The sequence below is a fragment of the Carcharodon carcharias genome, chromosome 1 (genome assembly GCF_017639515.1).
Source record: "Carcharodon carcharias isolate sCarCar2 chromosome 1, sCarCar2.pri, whole genome shotgun sequence".
Taxonomy (NCBI): Eukaryota; Metazoa; Chordata; class Chondrichthyes; order Lamniformes; family Lamnidae; genus Carcharodon; species Carcharodon carcharias.
Window position 1 is genome coordinate 46,977,823 of NC_054467.1, and position 25,248 is coordinate 47,003,070.

Genomic DNA, 25,248 nt, shown 5'->3' on the forward strand with positions numbered 1-25,248 from the left:
CAAATAGTGCCACAGAATCTTTTATAGGGCCAAAGTGATCAGTCACTTCCCATAAATAGATATCAAAACATACATGAATGTTCTTATGCTTATAAATATGCTAAAACTCCCTGTTTCTCACAATTCATTGATAAAATCTGTTGGTCTATTTACATTAGAAAAATACTTGAAAAATCTAAATTGTAGACCAAAGAAGAAAATGAGATTTGTTATCACTATTCAGTATCTTCTACCTGGAGACAATACTGTATTAAACACTGTGCTATACCCGTCTGCAAATGATGTAGTATCTTAAGAAGTGATCTGCCACTGTTAGAAACCTAGTTGAACTTTCTGATTATCAAATAGCTTTTGTGGCTTTCAGAGCATATTTTTGTTATTTGGCATATGTATTCTGCAAGGATGAGCCTTTGCTGATGCTGAGCGTATAATGTTAATGATATCATACAGAACATCACACACTTCTTACACTTACCACTTCCATTATTTTAATACATGGTAGTTGTGTTTTAGTTTCATATCTATGTAGAAGTGGGTTCAGGAGTCTTAAATTACATAACATACAACAGAAATAATGACGCACCACAAGGGTTGCAATGAGGATTTAACTCCCTGTGATTTCCCCTTATTGTAGGATCTCATTCTCAGCTGGGCCTCTGGTGGAGCAGAATGGAGTTCAGTAGCATGGGGGTGAAAGTAGAGGATGAATCAATCCAGCCTGTTCGTGTACATCTAACAGCTGGTTGGGAACAGGCTACCTTGATGTTATCTTAGTCAGGTGTTTGGATCAGGAGGAAAGCAGGGGCTAAAGATGGGGAATAAATAAACAAAATGGTGGAGGGGCAAGTTACAAAATTAAAAATAAGCATGAGACTTGTACAAATAAAACACCTTTTGCTCTTATTAGAAAAAAACATTGAATTTGGGGGAGTTACAACATTTCTAGGTGCAGTTTAAGCATTTTATTTTCCATTTTTTTTGCTCCTCCCTTGAAAGTACTGACTGATGCTGGGGTACGGTCCTGTGGGTGTTTGGAGCTCTTTAATGCCTCATTAAAGTGGCCATTTGATGAGTGTGAATCTAGACGTTGAATGTTAGCGTGCTACTTAATGGAGTGTGGGCATAACAGCCAAGCTTAAACATCTTCTCATACAGTATCCTTTATCACATGGCTCAATGGATAGCAACCAGGACTGGAAATCTTAACTGATTTTTTTCCTCCAGAGCCAAGTAGCACTAAGATCAGCTATATCGCCCTTACAGTTGTCCCCTTCCCTTCCCCCCTGCAGAGACAAGGTAACTAAAAAAAAACCTGTACTTACCTCTTCCTGCCTGGCTAGCAATGAAGCTACAGACTAAATTTTATACATAAAAGGATTTGCCAACTAATTTGTTAATGAAAATCATAGAGTTAGGTACAACAAATGATCATCAAACTTACCAAGAAAAATGACGGCTGAATATGCCTGTGCTCCATCAGTCTCCAGCTGTTCTGAAAGCAGTGGAAAGCACACTCCATTTCTGCCATAATAATTCTTAAAGAAGTCGCTGTTCATCAGGGGAGTGAATGCAATTACAAACCCCACAAACCAAATAAATATCAAAATAGAAACTGTCCTGCATTTTCCTGGCTTCAAGTTGCTGAATGGATACACAATGCAGAGATACTTTTCCAAAGTCAGGAAAGACAAAAGTAATACAGACACTTCTGTTGAGAGCATTGCTAAAGACCCAGTTATCTGACACTGCATGCTGTCCATCCACATCTGAGCATGCCTGTTGTACTCGCCACGGTATCTAAGGTCATATGATCCAATCAGCAAAAGATATATTCCCATCAGGCAGTCTGCACCTAGAAGGAACATATGCAAACATCTATTAGCCAAGTCCACAAAAAGACATGAATGTCAGCTGTGACAGCAGAGTGTCAGCTATGGTTCAGTTGGTAGTACGTTTGCCTCTGAGTCGGAAGGATGTGGGCTCATAGTCCCACTCCAGGAATTGAGCATAAAAATCTAGGTTGAGACTCCAGTGTGGTACTGAGGGAATGCTGCACTATCGGGGGTGCCATCTTTCAGATGAGACGTTAGCTGAGTTCACATCTGCTCTCTCAGGTGGATGTAGAAGATCACATAATACTATTTCAAAGAAAAGCAGAGAAGTTATCCCTGATGTCCTGGTTAATATTTATCTTTCGATCAGCATCACAAAAACAAAATTATCTGGTCATTAATACACTGCTGTATGCAAATTGGCTGCTGCATTTCCTACATTACAACAATGAAAACATTTCAAAAGTACTTCATTGGCTGTAAGGTGCTTTGGGATGTCCTGATGTCATAATACCATATAAGTGCAAGCTTTTCTTTTGCTTAATGAATTATATATAGTCCGACTGGCACATTTTATGTTATTATCCTAGCAAAAACTTATGGTTAGATCTAAAAGAGTGAAATAAATTTCTCAGAGATTTGGGAATTTAGAAGTTTACTTTAGAGATCAGGGCCTTGAAATTCTATGGGGATTCTACTGGGTCCACATCGTAACCCTCGCAGGAGACCAGAGGGTGCACTTGAAAAATGATATAAATGGCTGAAGGTGACTGTTTGTTAATTTCTCTGCAAGTGGCTGGCCTTATGTTCTTCTGTCTCCTACCACACTTATAGCAAAAGATGATAGAACCACTGTGGAATTTCAAATTCTATATAATTGGACATATTACATTGTTTTTATCCTCTTCCCAGTGGAGGTAAATGGGGGTTAAGGATCCAAGTGAATCTTCTGAGACAACATTGATAACCTGATACCTGAGCTAGACAGGTTCACAATACTCTGACTGATCACCCAGCTTGCTTGACCAATGTCATCTGGAGAAATATTACAATCCAATGCCACAATAGCATAGCATAATAGAATGATTACAGCACAGAGGAGGCCATTTGGCCTGTCATGCCTGTTCTGGCTCTCTGAAGGAGCAACTCACCTAGTACCACTTCCTGGCTTTCTCCTTGTAGCCTTGTACTTTCTTCCTTTTCAGATAATAATCCAATTCCCTTGTGAATACTTCGACTGAACCTATCTCTACCACACTCTCAGGCAGTGCATTCCAGATCCTAACCACTCACTGCATAGGACAGTTTTGCCTCATGTCGCCGATTCTTTTTTGCCAATTACCTTAAACCTGTTTACTTCCTTCCTCCAATGAGAACAAGTTCTCCCTATTTGCTCTGTTCAGACCCCTAATGATTTTGAACACCTCTATCAAATCTCTCACCCTTTTCTTCTCCAAGGAGAACAGTAGCAATTTTTCCAATCTATCCACATTGCTGAAGGTCCTCATCCCTGGAATCCTTCTTATGAATCTTTTCTGTACGTCCTCTAATGCCAGCTCAATCTTCCTAAAGTGTGGTGCCCAGAACTGGACATAATACTTCAGTTGAGGCCGAACTAGTGTTTTATACAGGTTCAACATAACTTCCTTGCTTCTGTACTCTGTGCCCCTATTGATAAAACCCAGAATACCATATGCTTTATTAACTGCTTCATCAACTTGCCCTATCACCTTCAAAGATTTATGCATGTATACATTCAGGTCCCTCTGCTCCTGCACCCACTTTAGAGTTGTACCCTTTATTTTATTATGTCTGTCCACATTCTTCCCACCAAAATGAATCACTTAACACTTTTCTGCATTAAATATCATCTGCCATTTCTCAGCTCATTCCACCAACCTGTCTATGTGCTTTTGAAGCCCTGTGCTAACCTCCTCACAGTTCACAATTATTCCAAGTTTTGCATCGTCCACAAATTTTGCAATTGCGCCCTGTACACCAAGGTCTAGGTTTTTAATATATATCAGGAATAGCAGGAGTGCTATTACTTAGAGGGATCTTGACTGAATAAGCAGCAGGAATCTTACCAGTGCTCTGTGCTAGTTATATGTGTAGTCTTAACTGATTAAACTCTGCTCGTGCTTTGTCCATGTTTGAGCATTCTAAACCTTGCCACTACCTAAGCCGTAGACCTGAGCTTGACAGGTTTAAGGTAAAATAGATTATGTCCCTACGAGGAAGGCTGTGCCCGCCATTTCAGAAAAACAGAAACGTGACTTGCATTTCTCAGTAGCTTGGTTTGAGGACATTCAAACACGATGGTGGTTTTGACATGAGCCACACATCCCGCTGAACAAGAGTAAAAATGTTTTTTTATGTACTTACAGGTCTCTAGTCCTTCCATAGACTAAAAAAAAGCCCCTTGAAGGAATATTTTATAATGTAATCCACATGAGCTACAAATGAGGAATTCTTCAACAAAAGTGAGTTTATCAACCTTAATATTTGTATTTACAACTATTAGCCATTGGATTCAAATAGCTATTATTAACTTGGCCTACCCTCTGATCTCCCTATAGATGACAGTTTATGAGATGTATTTATGAGATGCATCAAGCCAGTATGATTCCTTGCACATTTGAACAGCTAACTTCACCTACTTTGTCATGTAATAATGGAGCAGAATTCAGTTTATTCCTACCAGCACATCAGAGGGAGAGTCATTATTGCTGTGTTCTTGTGCACCTTTCTGTCGGACAGCACAACAGTGACTGTGGAGGTTGCCCTTTTGACTGTATGTACCAGTCAGTATACCAGAAAGGGAAGATTGATGCAATTAGAAAACATGTGCTATACCTAAAGGAAAACAAAAGCTGCTCCTAGGAGTGTATACTTACAGCAAAGTGACATTATAGACAAGGCGTGAAGCTTGTTCTCAGATCTGATGTAAGATCTCATGCATATGACAAAGATGTTTCCAAAACACGTAATAGCAGAAACTACCCAAACGAAGACTCGGAGGAGAACATTAGCCAGTAGGTTCTCTAAGGACGATATCCCATCAGTGTTGGGTTTGCAGCTACGAACATGTGGAGCATAACCACAGAATTGGAATTTCTTGAAATATCTGAAAGAAAAATTGATTTGTTAGCATTATCAAAATCATGAGCTGCAACAGGAGATGCTCTGTAAAGTTTTCTACAATATGTATGCGCAGCACTTACATATGGGATAGATTTGTAAGGGGCTGAAATATCCTGTTCCGTAGAGCCTGAAGATCCATTCCATCCATACTGCTGTAACAATAGAAAATATCAATATCCTTACCACACATTTATTGAATAAGCATTGGTGTAATTTGCTAAAATTATTTAAATCAATTAGCAGTAGTTTTTAATTTCTACACTTTGTGTTCATTAAGGATATGAAAATGCTGAATCAGTTTTTATGATCAAAATCAAGATCAAATACAGGTCAATTTCACTGTAGGTTACATGAGGGGCAAAACTCCCTCCGTTCTACCCTAACCTAAGAGGAGCTCACCTTTACTGACTGTTTGATTGAAATTTCTAATTGAATGTCAACCATTAGCCATATTATAGCCATATTGTGCAGTGAACTTGCACCTGTTAAGAACTATGTTGAAAGTGCCTAATTTTTTTTTTTACGACTCTCAAAACTGACTAAAAAAAATGACTCTCTACATAAAATGTAAATACAGTTACTAGAATCACTGGAGGCCTGTGGATTTAGAAATCCATCCCTAAGCCACCTTGTGTTGTGCCACCTTTTTAAGACCATAGTTTTCTTAAATTCCTAGATCCTAATATTGGATAAGTTAGTTTTTGGCTACTTAGCTCCAGTAATACACTGTCCTGTTGATTTACTAGGAATCCCAGTGGGGTCTTCCGGTGTTTTGACAAACTCATATATAATAATCCCCATATATACTACGTGGTGTGGTAATGAGTCATGAAAACTGGGTAGTTAAGAAAAGTCAGTCAATTGTGGCTAACAAAGGCAGTTATTGATTGTATAAGATTAAAAGAAAAGGCCTATAAAGTTGCCAGAAATAGCAGCAAACCTGAGGATTGGAAGCAAAGGAGGACCAAGAAACTGGTAAAAAAAAAGGGAGAATAGAATATGAATGCAATTTGGCAAAAAACATAAAAATGGACTGTAAAAGCTTCTATAGGCACATAAAAAGGAAATGTTTGGCTAAGACAAATGTGGATCCATTACAGGCAGAGTCAGGAGAATTTATAATGAAGAATAGAGAAATGGTAGAGAAGCTAAATGATTACTTTGTGTCTAACTTCACTGAGGAAGATACAAGAAATCTCCCAGAATTAGAGGTCCAAGGGACTAGAGAGAATGAGGAATTGAAGGAAATTAGTATTCGTAAGGAGTTTGTATTGGGGAAATTAATGGGACTGAAGGTTGATAAGTCCTTGGGACCTGCTTTCTATATCCCAGAGTGTTGAAAGAGGTAGCTATGGAGATAGTGGATGCATTGGTGATCATCTTCCAAAATTCTATAGATCATGGAATGGTTTCTGCAGATTGGAAGGTAGCAAATGTCACTCCACTATTTAAGAAGGGAGGGAGAGAGAGAGAAAATAGGGAACTACAGACCTGTTAGCCTTACATCAGTAGTAGGTAAAATGCTAGAATCTATTCCAGAAGATGTGGTAAATGGACACTTGGAGAATAATGATCTGATTGGGCATGGTCAACATGGATTTATGAGTGGGAAATCATGTTTGACGAACCTGGTGGAGCTTTTTGAGGATTTTACTAACATAATTGATAAGGGGGAGCTGGTGGGTATAGTATACTTGGATTTTCAGAAGGCTTTTGATAAAGACCCCCATAGGAGGTTGGTTAGAAAAATTAAGCACATGGGATAGGAAATAATATATTTGCATGGATTAGGAATTAGCTAATAGGCAAAAAATAGAGAATAGGAATAAATGGGTCATTCTCATGTTGGCAGGCTGTGATGAGTGGGGTGCTGCAAGGATCAGTACTTGGGCCCCAGCTGTTCACAGTCCATATCAATAATTTGGAGGTGGGGACCACATGTAATATTTCCAAGTTTCTGGATGACACAAAGCTAGGTGGGAATGTGTATTGTGAGGAAGATGTAAAACGGCTTCATGAGGGTTTGGACAGACTTAGTGGCCAGGATTTTCCCCCTGCCTTGGGGGGGGAAGTTGAAGAGCAGGCGTGCAGAGGCGCGCTTCCGATTGGCGCCCCCAATCAAGGACGCGTTGCCATTTTACATGAACATCCGCACGGAAGTGCTATGCGCTCCCTGTGCAGGCGGGGGATGGGGGTAATCCCTAAACCCAAGAGTGTGCTCTTTCGCGCATGCGCACGAAAGAGCGCACTCATGTCGCAGAGGCAAAGCGCTGCCTGTCACATGAGTTGGGACAGGTCCATAACTTTAAAAAAAATATTTAATTAAATATTTTAAAACCTGCATGAAACCTCATTCCACCCGTGGATGAGGTTTCATACTTTTTCTAATGCCCGCCAGGGCTCCTGGCCTGCCCGCCAACATTGAGGTTAGACGGACAGGTCCATTAATTAATTGAATGACTTTGTCAATGGCCTCAATTGGCCACTGACAGGTCGGCAGGCACACAGCTGATTCTGCTGAGCCCCTGCCTACCTGAAAATTTAAATGGGGCAGGGTGACGTCGGGAGTTCCACCCATCTTCACCCTGCTTCAGTTTACGTATAGGTGAGCAGGCCCCACTCCCCGCTGGGAAAATCCTGGCCAGTGAGTGGGCAGGAGCATGGTAGATAGAATATTTATGGAGAAATGTGAGGTTTTCCACTTTAAATGTTAAAGTGATTAGAAAGTGTAGATGTACAAAGGGATCTGGGTGGCCTCATCAATAAGTCACTGAAAGCTAACATGCAGGTGCAAGAAGCAATTAAGAAGACTAATGGTATGTTAGCCTTTATTGCAAAAGGATTTGAGTACAGGAGTAGCAAAGTCTTGCTTCAATTGTATAGAACATTGGTTAGACCGTACCTGGAATACTGTGTGCAGTTTTGGTCCCCTTACTATTGCCATAGAGGGAGTGCAACAAAGGTTCACCAGACTTCTTCCCGGGATGGTGAGACTGTCCTATGAAGAGGCATTGGGGAAACTGGGCCTGTATTCTCTATAATTTCGAAGAATGAGTGGTGATCTCATTGAAACCTACAAAATAATTAAAGGTATAGACAGGCTAGATGCAGGTAAGATGTTTCCCCTGGTTGGGGAATCTAGAACAAGGGGACGCAATTTCAAAATAAGGGGGAAGCCACTTAGGACCGAGATGAGGAGAATTTTTTTACTCAGAGGGTTGTGAATCTTTGGAATTCTTTTCCCCAGAGGGCTGTGGAAGCTCAGTCATTAAGTATGACAGATTTCTAAATACCAATGGCATAATGGGATATGGGAATAGTGTGGGGAAAAGGCATTGAAGTAGATGATCAGCCATGATCGTATTCAATGGTACAGCAGGTTCGATGGGCTGAATGGCCTACTCCTGTAGGTCCTGGGTTCAATCTCTGCCTTGTGCAAGCTTAGTTGGTCTTAGCATGGGGAGTTGTAAAGGTGCTACAACTAGCCTTAGTGCTTCTGGGTTAGGAAGGAGGCAGAATATAAACAAACAAGGTGCCTTGTTCGTGATCACTATCACATGACCTCTGCTGGAACATACACATGTGTACGGTGATTTCAGGATCAGTTATGAGTAACAGCCAGTTGCTGTCTGGATTTACATATGAAGAATGAGAACTTGAATGAAGTACTAAATGCCAGTTGGCATTGACTGAACCACATCCCAAGTGTGAGTCTCCAGTTGCATGCAGCAGCAACTGGAGAAAATCAAACTGCTTTAACAAAATTATTTTACTAGAAGTTTTAATTCTTTCTCTGAAACATGATTTTCTGCTAAAGTTACACACTGTATAGAAATCTATTGTAAACTGACCCCAAATTGACGCTAAGTTGAAAATCTCAATAAGAGGCCTCAAGAAATAGAACTTAATACAAAGTAGCTCTAAAAGGCTGAATGTGTGGGTGTTGTGGGACAGAGTGCCCCAGGAGTTCTTGATGGGGCACCGGAGCCCTGAAATTCTGTGTGAGTTCTACCAGCTTCCCGCCATCACTCTGGCTGCACAATTTCTCTGGAGGATACCGAGGCAGAACGCCATTTCCCCAGGCTCACTAATTGATGAGTGCAAAATTCACAACATAATGAGAACAATTACTTTTATTAACAGCAAAAATGACAATACTAAGTTGAATATTAAAGCATCCACATTGCGAAGGTCCTGGAAGAACTTACAGAGATTTTAGTTTCTCCAGGTAATCAAATTGATCTGCATGAATTTGCTTCATGATATTGAAAGAAATGTTCCTGCAATGACAGCAAATGGAAACCAGTTATATTTTTCATGTTCAGATTTTTATGTGCAAAGCTCGTCATTATATGCTACTGCATGGAAATGCTTCTATGTAAACAGTTTCTCCTGTGATTTCATTACCCGACTCAAAAGAGAATAAAATATTGACAGGAATGCTTGGTAATGCATATGAACCCTTTTATTGGTTACAGGTGATACAGTTGATATTCTTTATGAACGTAGACTCCTGGTACAGATCGTCACTTGTCAGCTGTGCATTTTTCGACTTTCCCACAATTTTCTGTCCATTAATTTCTTTAATTGGCTTTTATATGTATGACACACACAGGCACCTATTTGCTGAATTGAATGAATGTCCTGGTCATTTTACTTAGTTGTAACTTGAAGCAGGCCCTTTTTAAGTGATTTTGCTGTACAATGAAAATAGAGCAACATCAAAGTAAAGCCAAGGGATTGTGTGTGTGCCTGAGCCAGTTTTAACTTCACATCAGATCTACATACATCTACGTACATACAGCAGGAGTAGGCCATTCGGCCCCTCGAATCTGCTCTGCCATTCAGTTAGATCATGACTGATTTGATTGTGGCTTCAACCCTCGCGTTCTGCCTACCCCGATAACTTTTGACTCCCTTGTTAGTCATGAGTATATATACCTCTGCCTCAAAAATATTCATTGACCCTGTCTCCACCACTCTCTGGCGAAGAGAGTTCCAAAGATTCACAACCCTCTGAGGGAAAAAGTTTCTTCTCATCTCTGTCTTAAATGGGAGACCCCTTATTTTTAAACTGTGTCCCCTAGTTCTAGTCTATTCCATAAGTGGAAAACATCATTTCAGCATCCACCCTGTTGAGTCCCCTCAGGACCTTATATGTTTCAATAAGATCATCTCTCAATCTTCTAAACTCCAATGAATACAGGCCTAGCCTGTCCAACCTTTCCTTGTAAGATAACCCCAGCATCCTAGGTATCTATTCTAATCCTATTTTCCTGCTTTCATAATACAACTTTCAATATTTTCTACCAAATATTTATCTTTCGTAGCTGTTTCAATAATCACTCACAGTAATGCATTCAGGCACTTTATCACCTTCGCCAATACTTATGCCTAAAACTGTCAACCACATTCTTACTCAGCCATTGTCTGAAGGGGTATTCTTATGCTGAGATTAAAACATATACTAGAATGTCAATAACAACATTTTGGGCCCAGGAATAGGTTGAAATTAATATATCTGTGCATGCACAAATTACTTTGATACAGAAGCAAAATACTGCAGATGCTGGAACTATGAAATAAAAACAGAAAACTCTGTTGTCAGTCAGCAGAACAGGCAGCATCTGTGGCGAGAGAAACAGAGTTAATGGCCCTGATTTTAAATTGAGGGCAGGTATGATGCATACTAGTCCTGAAGCAGGTGGCACATCTGGGAGAACCGGAGGGTCTTAATTGAATAAGTGCTCCTGGAGTCCCACCTCAACCTGACCAGCTCCATTACCTAACTGGTGGGTGGTGGTGGGAGTTCAATAGCAGGATGACATTATGGGCAGAATTTTATGGTATCCCACTGGCAGGTTTGCAGGCTGGTGGGGGTGGCCGGGGTTGGGGGGGGGGATAAAATTCTCCAGGTGGCCTTCCCGCCAGGCCCCGATCTGTCTGCAATTTTACATGGGTTGGCAAGGCCTACCCTCACCCCAATTGAGGCCCTTAAGTATTATCATTGGCCCAATTATTAGTCACTTAAGGGCAGATTCCTGCCTGACCTCGATTTTGGGCTGGCATGGGAAGCTCAGGGATGGGGACAGACCTGACAGGTCACCCTGCTCACGTCTTGGGCAGGAATGGGGTGGGGGGGGGCTCCTCCCACAAGGGCACAGTTTCCACATTGACTGCACCCCCTTAGCCTCCCACAGGTGCTCCCTCCCCACTGATCTTTCCATCAAGAACCCCACCCACTTCTCCTCACCAGGGCCTCAGCTCTCCTCCCTGTTGTGAGACCCCCCTGAACTTACCTGGTCCTGGTCTCTGGAACTTAGAATCTGGGGATTGCTTGTAGTCCCAGGCCTGGCTAATGCTGCTGCTGATTGACTGGCAGTTCTCTGAGGCAGGACTTCTGCCTGAATGAGAGACAGAAGTCCCTTCCCTAGCCAATTAATGCTCTGTAGAGCGTTAAATGGCTGCAGGGCTGCATTCCCTGCTGGTTCTCTGCCATCTGAAAAAATCCTGCCTACTGTGTCCTACATTCCAACAGTGACTGCGCTTCCTAAGTACTTTGCTGTCTGTAAAGTTCTTTGAGATGTCTGGTCATTGTGAAATGCAAATATAAATGCAAATCTTTCCATAATCGGAGCCAATCTGTAAATTTAAGTAGGCACCCATTTCCCTCCTGTGGCTGTTCTGCCTGTCTGCTCAAAAGAGCAGGTTAAAATAGAATAAGTGACTGGCCTCCTTTTAACTGCCCAATCCTGCATGTTTTCTACCAGGCTGTCGGTTGGGGAGGGGGGCGGGGTGGTGGGAGGGTTTTGGGATGGGGAGGTGGGGGTGGATTAAACTTGGAGTCTCCATTATTTCAGGTCAGTGACATTAACTCTGATTCTCTCTCCTTGGATACTGCCTGACCTGCTGAGTGTTCCCAGCATTCTTAACTTCACTTTTCTGAGCCTGAAGTTCTTTTCCTGCTTTCTAAGTAAAATAACATAAATGTAAAACAATTGTTAGAGGTTTTGGAGTTTTACTGAATTACCTTTGAGAACTGGGAGAAATTGTGCAGAACTTTCTTGTAGGAAATTAAATAATAGAGCGGAATCTATGATAAAGCAGCTTCTATGTGGCTTGTGGATGGAGCAAGCTACATAGGCCCAATGATGTTTATATTCTAGAGCAACTTTGTTCTCAAGTCAGTGGCATATTTAAAACATTAACTAAAAATGTTCAATTAATTAAGTTAAAATACCTTTTCTCCTCTGGTTCTCCCTCTGTATGTAACTTTTGGTGTCTGAAAAGACTAAGTGACCACTACCAGCAGGGATCTGTCAATACTCTTCATAACCAGCTGCAAAGACTCCTTAACTCAAGATTTTCACTTACTGCTAAAAGGAAACACTTTGTGCCAACTCTCTGCTGCTCTGGTTGCATAGTATAGCTAACAGATGGAATGTGTAGATTTTATTCACCTTCCTTGGAGCTCATTGATGATACAACTAGAATATCCTCAATTACATTTTTCACTAAGAGCAAACTTAGATCCCATTAAGATTTAATGTTTAGATTTCTCAACTACACGCTGCCCCTCTGCCACACCATTCAAATTCACAGTTTTCACATGTACGTTGCAACACCCAGATTTACCTCAACACCATCTCTCTCAACTCTTCCACTGTTGCTAAGTTATTAGACTGCTTATCTGACATCCAGTACTGGATAAGCAGACATTTAGTCCAATTAAACAGTGAGAGGACTGAAACCATTGGGTTGAATTTCTGTGTCTGTTGGCATTGGGTGTGCTTGGCAGCGTGAGTGGACAATAAGGCGAGAAGGCCAGAAATCTGTTTTATGACATCGTGAAACCAGTTTGCAATCATCCGCTCAGCCCGTTGATGGTGTGCTGCGTTTCCTGCCATCAGATGTCGAGTACCTCGTTGTAGTACATCTGTATATATCATTATAAGACTAGCCTGCTGGAATCATCCCCCCCACCACCCCCGGCTGGATCATCTGCCCACTCACAATGATGTGTTTCACAACAGCATATATAAGGCGTGCACCTGGCAGGATGCACTTTGCGGGGAACTTGGAGTTGAGTACACAGTAACTTTGCGCAGCGCTTCGCCTGGGTCATCTCTTGGACTTCAAGGTTGAGGTGTGATGGAGGGGTGGGGTAAGGTCTGCCCTGTGGTTGAGGCACATTGGGGTGGTGCGGGGGCAAGAGCTGTGCACAGTTGAAGGTAGTGCACAAGCATGTGTGGGGTGGGGTTGGGGGGTGGAGGAGGTGCGGCGGTGGTGGGGAAGCAGCCACACATTAGGGAAACCTTGTATAAAGTGACCATTCCTCTGCAGCGGAGACAGTTCAGGTGCAAGCACATTGACATGCCTGGAGTCAGGCCTCTAGCTTATCTGCCCATTCAAGCAACGCAGAGGCATCAAAGTGCCACCAAACGCTCCAGAGCTTTTCACCCCTCGGGCACAGACTGCAAACTATTGAGTGTTTTAGTGGACTGCAGAACAAAATGGATTACTGGGCACGTTGTACAATTTCCTTACTAAAGCTGGCTGTGGAGCAGTCACTGGTGGAGGTGCTCACAGCCCCTTGCAATGTCAGCATCCCGGGTTTGGATCGTCTCTCCCATGGTTCAAGCTAACAGTGCAGCCTTGCAGTGCGGGTTAGGAGAATGACTGCGCCTGAGCTAAGAGCACAGCATGCAGTCCAATGGGCAAAGCTGCTGCCAAATGGTCAGGGGCAAGGGGGCAGAGATGGGTGGCATTTTGGGCAGCCATGCAGCACACTAAACTCTGGCAAGCACTCTCCGGGATGTGTTAAGGGACCTTCAGACTTAACCAAGAGAGTTTCTTAGAACACCCAAGCTAACCCATACGTCCCTCACATCCTGCAGGAGGAGTACATCGGGAGCATGGAGCCTGGTGAACTAGCTGTAAGCAGAGATGAAGGAGAAGAGAGCGAAGGAGGCACCTGGCTGTGCAGAGGGAGGAACAGCACCCTCAGGAAGAAGGGACAGCTTGAGCTCCCGCACACACAGCTGAAAAGCCACTGCGAGCTGTTGCTGATTGGCGCCCACCTAGACCCAATGTCTATGGACGCTGCCTTTCACCCCTGCAGATGACCGAGAACCAGCGTCATCAGAGACTGCGCTTGTCTAGGGAACTAGTCGGTCACATCTGTCAGCTACTGCGGGATTTGGCACCATGGGGACATGGAGGACATCCACTGCCAGTGGCTGTGAGAGTGACTATGGTGTTCAATGTTTATGCGGTGGCTGCTTTCAAGGCTCCACAGGTGACCTCTGTGGGGTAACACAAGCCTCCACCCACGGATACCATCTTCATGAAGGCACACAACTTGGTGCATTTCATCCTGGACCAGGAGAGCTAAGGTGCAAGAAAAATTAGATTCGTCCAGACCTCAGGTTTCCCACAGGTGCAGGGTGCGATCGACTGCACTCACGTGGCGTTCAGATTTCCATCGCAACACACGGTCAATTACATCAACCGCAAGGGCTTCCATTTGCTGAATGTGCAGCTGGTGTGTAACCACCACAAATGTAACCTGCAGGTCTGCGCACAGTTTCCAGGGAGTGTCCACGACTCCTACATTCTCAATTGGTCACAGATCCCTGATGTCTTCCAGGGTCCACAGAGACTGTATGGTTGGCTCCTGGGGGACAAGGGCTACCCACAGAGGCCGTGGCTGATGACACCCGTGCGGTGATTCAGACTGCAGCAGAGTGACGCTATAATGAGGCTCATGCAGCAACTCGCAACTTGGTGGAGCAAACCATCGGGATGCTGAAAATAAGATTTGGTGCCCGGACCGGTCTGATGGAGCCCTGCAATATAGTCCACAGAGGGTGTCACGCATCATCGTTACCTGCTGCGCCCTTTACAACCTGGCGCTGCAATGGGGAGACGAGCTGGCTGAGGAGGACATGGAGGAGCTGGAGGTCTCCTCCGATGAGGAGGATGTCGATGGGGATGAGGGTGAAGGGGTCCTCGAACAAACAATAACTGTGATGAGGCCCTCGCACTGGCTAGACAAGGCAGGCGTACCCAGGAGGCCCTCATAGCTGCTAGATTCGTGGAGGATGAAGATGAAATGTAGTGCGGAGACACCATAAGATCCTCACATTGCACCTGTGAACATAAGCTACCAGTCTGGCTTATGGTAGCGCACATACCCTTTGTGACAATGCTCATGGAGATGCAATGGAGGCCCTAATGGTCACTCGATTGCAGGAAGATGATGATGACATGCAGTGAGGACACTCCATAGATCTTCACATAGCCTTTGTGAATATTTAACTGTTGTCTGGCCAAGAGCAGCTTGCTTGCGCTCTGTGATCAGGGTCATATCATGGAGATGCAGCCACAAAACTTTAGATGCATCTGATCCTTTATCTGCCTTCAGCACCTGACCACTTCAGGAGCACAGTGTCACTGCTCACAGATGCTGAAGAGATGGGGCCCAGCCCCACCTTACAGGTGCTGAGCGCACATAGAGGGAATGATGGAACTCTGTGATGCCTGCCCACGACATTCTGGCTGCAATGACAAGCACCATCGAGGTGCAGGCATCAGTAATGTGTCCAGGGAGCGTGAAGCCGGACCATTGCTTTGGTCTGCAGGCTGCAAAAAGCACAGGGAAGAGACCCTGAGCTGAAACACCTGCCTTTATCTTGTGCAGAAAGGTTTCACATCTGAGTGACAGGAACACTGCTCATCAGAACTAGAAGCCATAGGCAGGGAAACATTGTTGAGAGTTTATTTATAATAGTGAACATTATGTACAAGTGATTAACACCCGTATCCAAGCTATGCCACTACATCTTGGTGCTCCCCAGACATCTATAGCAGTGGTAGAGGCAGTCTGCTGACTGCTATGCCCTATCTGTGATGAGAGTGATGGGCATCCCCTGGAGGGCTGAGACCTGGAGGGCCCTGCCTTGCTCTGGGGTCTTGCTGTGTGGCAGTGGCTCCCTCTTTGAGTTGTGGAGCTGGAGCTGCTGGGGTTACAAGGAGAGTGGATTTGGATGGGCTGGACACTTCCGGAGTCACCTGGGTGGATGGCCCCGGGTATGCCCCTGCTGATCCTCCTCCCTATGGGTACCCAAGGGCCCCTGGCTGACTCCTTGAGAAGAAAGGGAAGCTGGAGTGAGATCGAGCTGCCTCTCATGTACACACTGTTGGAGGCCAACTATGGTGTCGGCGATGGAGTTCAGCCCGTGCAGCAGTGCAGGGGTGAAGTCCTGGAACAAGGTCTCCATGGCGGCTGCCATCCTACCAGTGTTGACTTTGGTGCTTTGGCCTGCTGGTGCTATCACCTCAGCTGGCTGGACTCTTCCATCGTGCCTTGCAATCTGAGGAGTGCAGCGGACATCCTTTCCTGATGTGCCTGAGCATGCCTTTGCTGCTCCTGCAACTGAGACATGACCGAGTCCAGAGGCTCGTCATCTGACTCAGACTCAGCAAATCTCTGGCCTCCAACAATCCTCCAAGTGGTGCAAACCTGGGAAATCCCTGCCGCCACATGCTGTGGATCAGAAAGTGTGAGGGGCTCACCAGATTGTGACTCCGAGGCTGCTGTAAAGCTTGGTCCCACCGAGGTGTGTGTCTTTGCGCTGGTGGAGGAACTTCAAGTAAGGTTCCTTCAGATTCCTCTTCAGTGATTTCTTTGGGGCTTGATTGGAGGCCCTGGGTTGTGGACTCCGTTGGCTGTTTCCCAGAGTGCCTGCGATAGCAAGGGGAGATAATTAGTGCATGGCAGTTGCCTGTGAAACAGGACACATCACTCACAGGATAGTTGTCTAATGGATATTGCAATGCTGGGCCCTCACTTGGTAGAGCAGCGCTGACCTCACCGTCAGCACAGGAATGGTCCAGATTTTCACTGGCCGGCTGGATGACTGTTTTTCCAGGAGGATCTTGATTTCAGACATTCCTCCACCAGTTTGCGGACTCTCCCTCTTGTTGTGTGCCAGCTTGTCCTGCATGAATAGAGATGGAGAAAGTGTAAGCAGGACGCCTGCCAAGCCAGATGATAAGTATGCCTGACATATTTGGGGGCTGAGTGGTGCCATGGACGGGATAAGGACAATGAAGGCATGTGTGAGAGAATGACTGGTGATGTCCCTTGAACGGGCAATGAATGAAGTCCCTGTGGATGTGTGATGGGTTTATGAGTGTGTGAGTTGAGGGTAATGAGAACTGTGACTTACACTGGTGGAACGAAGGCGATCATTCATCCTCTTGCGGCATTGGGTGGCTGTACTCTTTTGCAGAGTGTTGGCGCTGACCACCGCCTCCCAAGCTGGATTGGTGATGTTGCTGCCCATCCTGCGGCCAGAGTGAGAGTAGAGGACATCAAAGCAGGCCTCCACAGCATCCAAAAGGCGTTCAAGGGAGCGCATCATTGAACCTGGGGGCTGCAGTCTTTTTGCCTTTCGGGGCTATGTTTTCCATGCAACAACCCTGGGCTGAAGCTTTATAAATGGTGCCCGGCTTGATGAAGTGGCAAGGTGATGTCCCTGTGGATGTGTGAATGAGAGCCCGCCTCCCATCGAAACAGCATGTTTTCTGGGAATGCATAATTAATGCGGCGGATTTGGGATGATATGGTGTGAAAAGCTGGCATTGTGGCTGGTATTTTACCCACCCGCTCCCAGACTTAGTGCAAATCTGGGATGATTCCACCGATTGTTTTCGGTCTCAGCTCCAAGCTACCTATAGTTCCATATACTACTTAATTTCATCCCTCTCCCTGGCAAGTCTGAAATTAAGCCCGTCTGTTTGAAACTCAACAGCTTCTGGCCATATGTTCACATCATCACTGAGGGTGCCTATTTTCAATCTATTGGCAACCTGATCAAGAATGAAGGGGGAGGAATAAAAAGTGACAGGCAAAAAACCAAGTGAATGGAAAAAAAGGGCAGAATTTAATCAGAAGAGCATAGCCCCCGATGGAGCTGCAATGTATGTGATTATGATGCAAATTGTAAGTGTGTGCAGTGGGCATGTGCGAATCTGCCCCTGCTGACACCTGCCTCAATTTCAGTTAGGTCAGGATGTAAAAGTCTCGCTCTGCAAACATCCAGTCTCTCCAGGCAGGGAGAATTGGTTGGAAGTTGGCAGCTAGATCTTTTACCTGGAGGGCCAGAGAACCACTGGCCACTGCTTCTGCTCCTCTTGACAGTTTTTGTGAATTAAAACCCTTCATTTCCCCCTCCCCTCTATAGCACTCATGTTCCCGGATCTCTCGCACTGCCCGCTCTCCTCTACAACAATCGGCTTCTTGGATCTCCTTACTCTTCCCACTCTTCCACAGCAATCATCTTCTTGGACCACCCTCCTCACTTCCCCGCCCAGCTCCCTCACCCCCCATCAGTGACATGCCAGTATATGGATGAAGAGCGGCCTCATGGTTCAACATTGCCTCCCTGCAGCTTTTCCTCCAGGCCATCTGGGAACAGCCTTGGGCGCTCTTCTCCAGGGGTGGCAATAGAAGGTCCTCCCACTTGACCAAGGTGGCCTGGATGAAGATTGCAGAGGGGGTAAGCCACCATAGGGTCCAGCCATGAATATGGGTCCAGTGCTGCAAAAGGGTCAGTAAGCTCCTGCAATCCGCCAAGGTGAATGGCAGTGTGGCGTTGCTTCAAAAGGCCTTTCATGAGAGTATCAAACAATGGAATTTTGCAAGTGGGAGAGAGGCCAGGCTGGAAAATTATCTTCAGGATGGCAACAGGGCCAGACATTGTGACAGTTGTGCAAGATTAAGCGATTAGGTACCAGTTAGAATGTGGGGTCAGTATGTTGAGACATGGGCACACTAGACAGACGCATGACTGAGCTTCTTCTTAATGTGTTTCCTTTTTTTCACCACTGAAGGTTATGGCCATAGTGTACGAAGACCCAAGACATGGAAGAAAGCAACAACTCCACTTCTGAGGATGAAGACCTAAAACACCCAAAGGATGCACCGCCATCTGCCTCTCCATCATCCTCCACCAGCGCAGTTACATTCACATGAGTCTTGGAGGGTTCACGTATAGAATCGTGGGCACATGCGAGGGGGGGTTTGTCATCTGAGGTCCCCAACAGTGGGAGGACAGTTGGGGATCAGGCCCATCTTGAGCCCTAGATTGATGACAGTCTGCTGGTCTTGGCCACAATATGCCTGCTGGAGATGCAGAGACAGGCAGGGGGACATCTGGCAGAGGTCTTAGAGACTATTGTGGAACGTTGTGTGGACAGTGGAGGTGTCCATATAAGCCTTGAGTTCTGCTAGAATGTGAGCACATGGCTTCCTCCATGGAAGGTCGGCGACCTGGTTGGAGAGCCAGGTTTATCATACAACCCATATGCGCAAAGACCTGCATTCTGTTGCTCTGGCCACAGGCTCAGTAAAGCAGTGGCTAAACAAGAGGGGAAAGAGGCATTTGGACCTCCTTCTAGGTGTCCCTTCCCTCAGGGATACATGTAGGTGCCATCGTGCACCAAGAGGAAGGAGGAGTGCCAGTTTGTGGCCCCGGCAACGTCCTCTTAGGGCACTTCCAGGGTGAGCAGTTAATATCCCCTCTGCTGGTGACCACAGAGCCTTCAGACCACAAAGAAAAGGAGGGTGCCCCTGCTGCCCTAGCAGGCTGGTACCCTCAATGTCTCGGCACACCCAAAGGCAGCCACCAAGGTCATCACAAGCAACAGGGCATTGCTCTTAGCAGCCTGCCTCCACCTCCTCCCTGGGTGATGGCAGGCAGAGATGGGCGCACATTCAGAGTAGGCAATGGTTTGCAGGTGATATAATACTGGATGGGTAGGTGCTCATTCCTGCACAAATCGATTAAAGATGAGGATGTCTCTGACGGCCCATGGCATGTCTCTCCTCTCCCTGGCTTCTTGAAAATGTGCCATATCATCTCTGACCTCTTCCTTATTTTCCTCTCCATCATCATCATCTGAGGAGAGCAGCACCTCCATGTCCTTGCATGACAATTCCACTTCCCAATGAAATGCCATTTTGTGCAATGTTTAGCAGACTACGACAATCCTGGATAGCCTCTGTGGTGCGCATTGCAATGCTTCGCCAGACCAGTTAAGGCAGCGAAGCAGATTTTCAGCAAGCCAATGGTCTGCTCTATGATTACCCTGGTCAATCCACGTGCTGTGTAACACTCCTAGCCCTTGTCATCCGGGATCCAACTTTGCATTTGTACTGGAGCCTCAGAAAGCTCTGGAAGATGATTGGGAAACATATAGGGGTCATGAGAGCTCTTTAGAAAACCAGTATATACCTACATAATTTGTTTTCTGTTGTTGCAGACTAGTTGAGTGTTAAGGGAGTGAATTCACACATGCATCAGGCTGTTCCCATGCAGCTCTAATAGATACATGAGTGCAGTCAATTATTCCCTGCAGTTATGGGAACTGTGCAAAGGCCCTAAAGCCCACTGCTCTTGTGGCCAGACTATCAGCATCAGTTGTGAACTGAATGAATTTGTTGGTCCTTCTGAACAGGACATTTGTCACCTTCCTGATGTATTTATATGTTGCAGCCTGGGATATGCCACACATGTCCTAAGTAGGAATGATCCACTGGCATAGAAATTCAGCACCGCAGTCACTTTGTGGGCAACTGGCATCGGGTTCCCTCCAAATCCTCTGGGCAGCAAGTCTTTTTGAAAGAACTCACATAAGTCAGTAAACAATTCCAGGAAAGCCTTAGCCATCTCTTGCATGGCCTCTCAGACATTTGAATATAGTTGGTGTATGTTCTGAACACATGCTGATGCGCTAATGCTCATTAATGATGATGAGGACCTTGGTTGCATTTCTCCTGACCTCCCTCCCTTTTTGCTGGAATGCGTTGATGGTCTTGTCAACTATTTTGTTTGGTCATGGGCCTCCTCTGGTGAATCCTCTTCTCTACTACCCAAGGTTGCAAAAAGGTTGGGTGTATGAAACCCATAGTGAATACTGTGAAGAAGGCAGGCAAAGATATGAGCTGTGCACAGAGATCTATGTACATGGCCTTCATCCATACAACAGTTGCAGTTGACCAATGGCATGACCCTCCCATGGGCCACACCCAGGACTCCTCCCATCCCACAGTGGCCTCCTCCCACAAGAACCTAATCTCCTGTGAGCTCAACCTATATCAGCAACTCTTGTCGATGGAAATGCAGTGTGATCCTACAGCTACAACTCATCTAGCTCCACCCTCTGTGTCATCCTCGAGCTTCCTCCCATTACCCTTGGCCCTTCCAACAATCACCCTATGCCTTCCCTCAATCATCCTTGAGTCTCCAATTATCACCCTGCATCCACTGCCCTGACCCTCAACCTTCTATTTTTCACCCTTGAACCTCCCCACTCACCCTTGACCTGCCTGCCGTGATCCTGAAGTTTCCCTCCATCATCCTTATCTGCCCTTGGTATCCCTCGATTCTCCCTCCGAGACTCTTGACCTGCCCTCCTTCCAGCTGGGCTTGCCCTGCATCAAGTCTGATATCCCCTCCCTGACTGTTGACCTGCCATATGTGGTTCAGTTGCCTCCCTTGGACACAAAGGACCAGAATGTACAAATGACAGTTCCCACCATTTAGGCTTCAGCCTGGCTCCATTCTAGAGTTGCCAACTCAGGCTGGACATATTTTGGGAGACATCAGCAGAAATGACATAATGGAAAGTGAAAATTGAATTTCTTCACTGGCTCCAATTTCTCATCCAACCAACCACCTCACCCCACATTCCTTGGCCACTCTCCCAGATTCAGCTTTTTGACAAATATTTCTCTTTTTGGTTTCTTCTTTCTCTCCCCTGCAATAGCCACCCCAAGGATTTTTAATTGTGGTTTCCAACACGAATTGTGTTCAAGTTCCCAAGATGAGAAAAATGACAAATAAAACAACACTTACACTGCACTGACGGAGTCAATAGTGCATCAAATTTCGCAACAACTACAACTGATGTGATACTAAACTTTATAAGAGTCCTCGGACTGCCCTCCCAATTCAGTGGTCTGAATAATTAAACCAAGCTTTTAACTGGCAAACAGATCTTAGCATGGATGCACAAAGCTCTGTCTGTCTATCTATCTTGCCTTCAACAGATCTACTCGAACTGAGATGTTTTTGAAATGTCAATATTTAACTGTTTTAAACTCGCGTTCCTACTTATGTCACAAACTGCCAGAACTGCAGCCCCACCCTAACACCCTTTGCAGAGCCCAGGAGTGTTCAGCAGTGTTCAGAGTGCACCAGCAATTGTGGTTTCACCTTGTCCCTGTTGCTGAGCTCGTTTGGTCACACCTACTGCTCTGAGATTTCCTAAGCATTGAATTAGGTAAATTATATCATTTCAGAAATGTATGTCTTTCCCAAGATAATGTAGGAAAACAATCTTATCTACCTGAATTTATGTTTATGTCATCTTTGTTCATTCTTTTTCCAGCGACAGGTGCAAGGAGGGCTAAAAGTGAAACCTTTGCCTTTTAATATCTCCAGGATTGCTTTTAAAAGCCACTGGGAGGTTGATGATGATTCTAGGAGACTGCCGGCCATTCTGGGAGTGTTGGCAACCCTACTCCCCTCGGACACCTCCTCCCGCCCCCACCAACCACAAATATGCCAGTGCTGCGCTAACATTTGATGTCCCGACCACCAACACCCTACCCGCACCCCCCCATCATCCTCCCTGGTCCTTGCCTGTAATGGACCTTCCAGCTTCTCCTGCTCCCCTCACCTAAGCTGCTGAATTAGGCACAGACAGGACCTCACCTCAGATCCAGAGATTGAACAACCTCACCTACTGCACTCCACAGGAGACATGAGCTTCCCATGTGCCACTGGCTTAATCTTGAAGGTAAGGTATAATTTGGTAAAGTTCCCATTTAATGACTATTCATGGTATGCAAATACATGTTTAATGGGTTCCCGCCATTAGGCGGTGTGATGTCCGCTCTGCTCTGACCCACTACCGACTTTATTTTAAGGGCTCAGCCCAATGTCAAAGAAACCAAAATTTTAGCTCCTGCTTAAATATACCCGCCCACTCCCCGCTGCCTGCCCGGTATCCCGCTCCCAGAGGCCCCGTTAAATTCTGCCCTCAGGATGATTTTAACTCCCCAGGGTGGCAGGAGAGGGATGGAGGTCATTGTTCCCTGTAAGCTGCGCTGTTGCATGTTGTACCATTGTGCAGAAACTTGGAATGTACCATGTACTGCAACAAAGAAAAATTAGCAGGAACATTGGCTGGGTTGGGAGAACGCAGTTAAAAATTCAAGAATTGGAAACCACACTGAAACAGGTTTTTACGAGGCAGGGTGAGGGTGTGGGCGACTACAGAGTAGGATCAGTATTAAAATCTTTTAATAACTCCGCGAGCCTCAAATTTAATCAGTGTTTTACTTTCAAAGCCTTCCGGGATGGTTTTTCCCAAGGCTCATAAAACCAGCTGCTAAAGTGAGGTGAGAATGGCCAGATCCATCAGCTAAATCGAAAACAAAATGCTTTAGGGTGTTGGAAATCAGAAATTAAGGATAGAAAATGTTGGAAATATTTATCAGGATGAGCTTCATATGAGGAGAGAAAGAAGTAATGGGCAGGATTTTTCCTATGGCGGGGGGGCTGGGGGGAGTGGGCGGGGGCAGGCACAGAGCTGATCACCGCCCGCAATTGGCTCTGCGCTGCCATTTTATGCAGGGCCCGCACAGCGTAATATGTGACTGATAGCGCTTAGCGCTACTTGTGCGGGCAGTGGAGGAGGGAAAGTCGGAGGGGCCTGTGCTCTTTCGCACATTCGCACGAAAGAGTGCTTCAATCACCCTGAGGCACAGAGCTGCCTCAGGGAGATTGAATGGATATTAAAATAATTAAAGAAATTATTAAAAACATTATTTAAACATGTCCCCTCGTGACTGTGTCACATGAGTGGGGACATATTTTTATATTTAAGAAATTTTACTTGTTTATTTAATAAAAGCTTCAGGAAACCTCATCCCGCTTGTGGATGAGGTTTCCTAAAAAATGCAAAGGCCACTTAGGCTTTTGACCTGCCCGCCAACTTTAAGGCTGGACGGGCAGCGTTCACAAGCGGTTCAATTAATTTCTTAATGGTTTTAATAGGCTGCTTACATTTCGGCGGGCGCGCAGCCAACTCCGGCGTGTGCCCGCTGACGGGAATATCGTGATGGCGTGCAATGATGTCGGGATGCATGCTTGACGTCATCACATGTCATTTTACGTGTGGGCCTGACGGGCCTGACCCCAGATGACCAACTGGAAAATTCTGACCAATGTTCCAGGTCAATGGCTCCAACTGGTGAAAGAACTGAAACATTAACATGTCTCTTTCATAGGTGCCACCTGACCTGCTGATATTTCTAGATTTTTCAGTTTTTATTTCATTAAGTTCATTTCCTGCACAGCTTGAGGGCCAAGAGGAATAAAATGTTTCCCCCGCCCGCTCAAGCTACCATAGTTCCCTTCCCACGATTGGAACCCACACCTGATTTCCTCTCCAGCCACCCCTATCCCCCCAACTCACCCTAATGTTCTTTTTGACCTGGATTTAATTCTGGCCCTGCCCAATGTTCTGTGCCACTCTGCCCAATCTAATTCTGGCCTTCCGCAATGTCTTCTCTGACCCTTCTTATTCTAATCTCAGCCATCAATCATGTCTTCTTCAACACCCTCAATCTAATCTGGCCCTCCACTATAAACCATAGAAAAGTTATGACACAGAAAGAGGCCATTCGGCCCATCATGTCTGTGCTGGCCAGAAAAAAAAAACGATCTTATTTTAATATAAAAGCAAAAAACTGCGGATTCTGGAAATCCAAAACAAAAATAAAAATACCTGGAAAAACTCAGCCGGTCTGGCAGCATCTGCGGAGAGGAACACAGTTAACGTTTCAAGTCCGCATGACTCTTCAACAGAACTAAGTAAAAATAGAAGAGAAGTGAAATATAAGCTGGTTTAAGGGGTGTTTGGACAAGTAGAGCTGGATAGAGGGCCAGTGATAGGTGGAGATAGCCAAAAGATGTCATAGACCAAAGGACAAAGAGGTGTTGAAGGTGGTGATATTATCTAAGGAATGTGTTAATTAAGGGTAGAAAGCAGGACAAGTAAGGTACAAATAGCCCTACTGGGGGTGGGGTGGGGTGAAGGGAAGGGATCGAAATAGGCTAAAGGGTAGAGATAAAACAATGGATGGAAATACATTTAAAAATAATGGAAATAGGTGGGAAAAGAAAAATCTATA

General features: G+C 45.2%; 1 protein-coding gene across 1 annotated transcript in view; it reads right to left on the minus strand.

Annotated features, from left to right (window-relative positions):
* rxfp1 (relaxin family peptide receptor 1) overlaps positions 1 to 25,248 on the minus strand; it is a 162,562-nt gene that overhangs the window by 36,369 nt on the left and 100,945 nt on the right. Inside the window, exons 13-16 of the mRNA XM_041177153.1 lie at positions 9,185 to 9,256; positions 5,057 to 5,128; positions 4,730 to 4,959; positions 1,442 to 1,852 (exon numbers count right to left, since the gene is read on the minus strand). Coding sequence (XP_041033087.1) covers positions 1,442 to 1,852; positions 4,730 to 4,959; positions 5,057 to 5,128; positions 9,185 to 9,256 — 785 coding nt within the window. The remainder of the gene's footprint in view (positions 1 to 1,441; positions 1,853 to 4,729; positions 4,960 to 5,056; positions 5,129 to 9,184; positions 9,257 to 25,248) is intronic.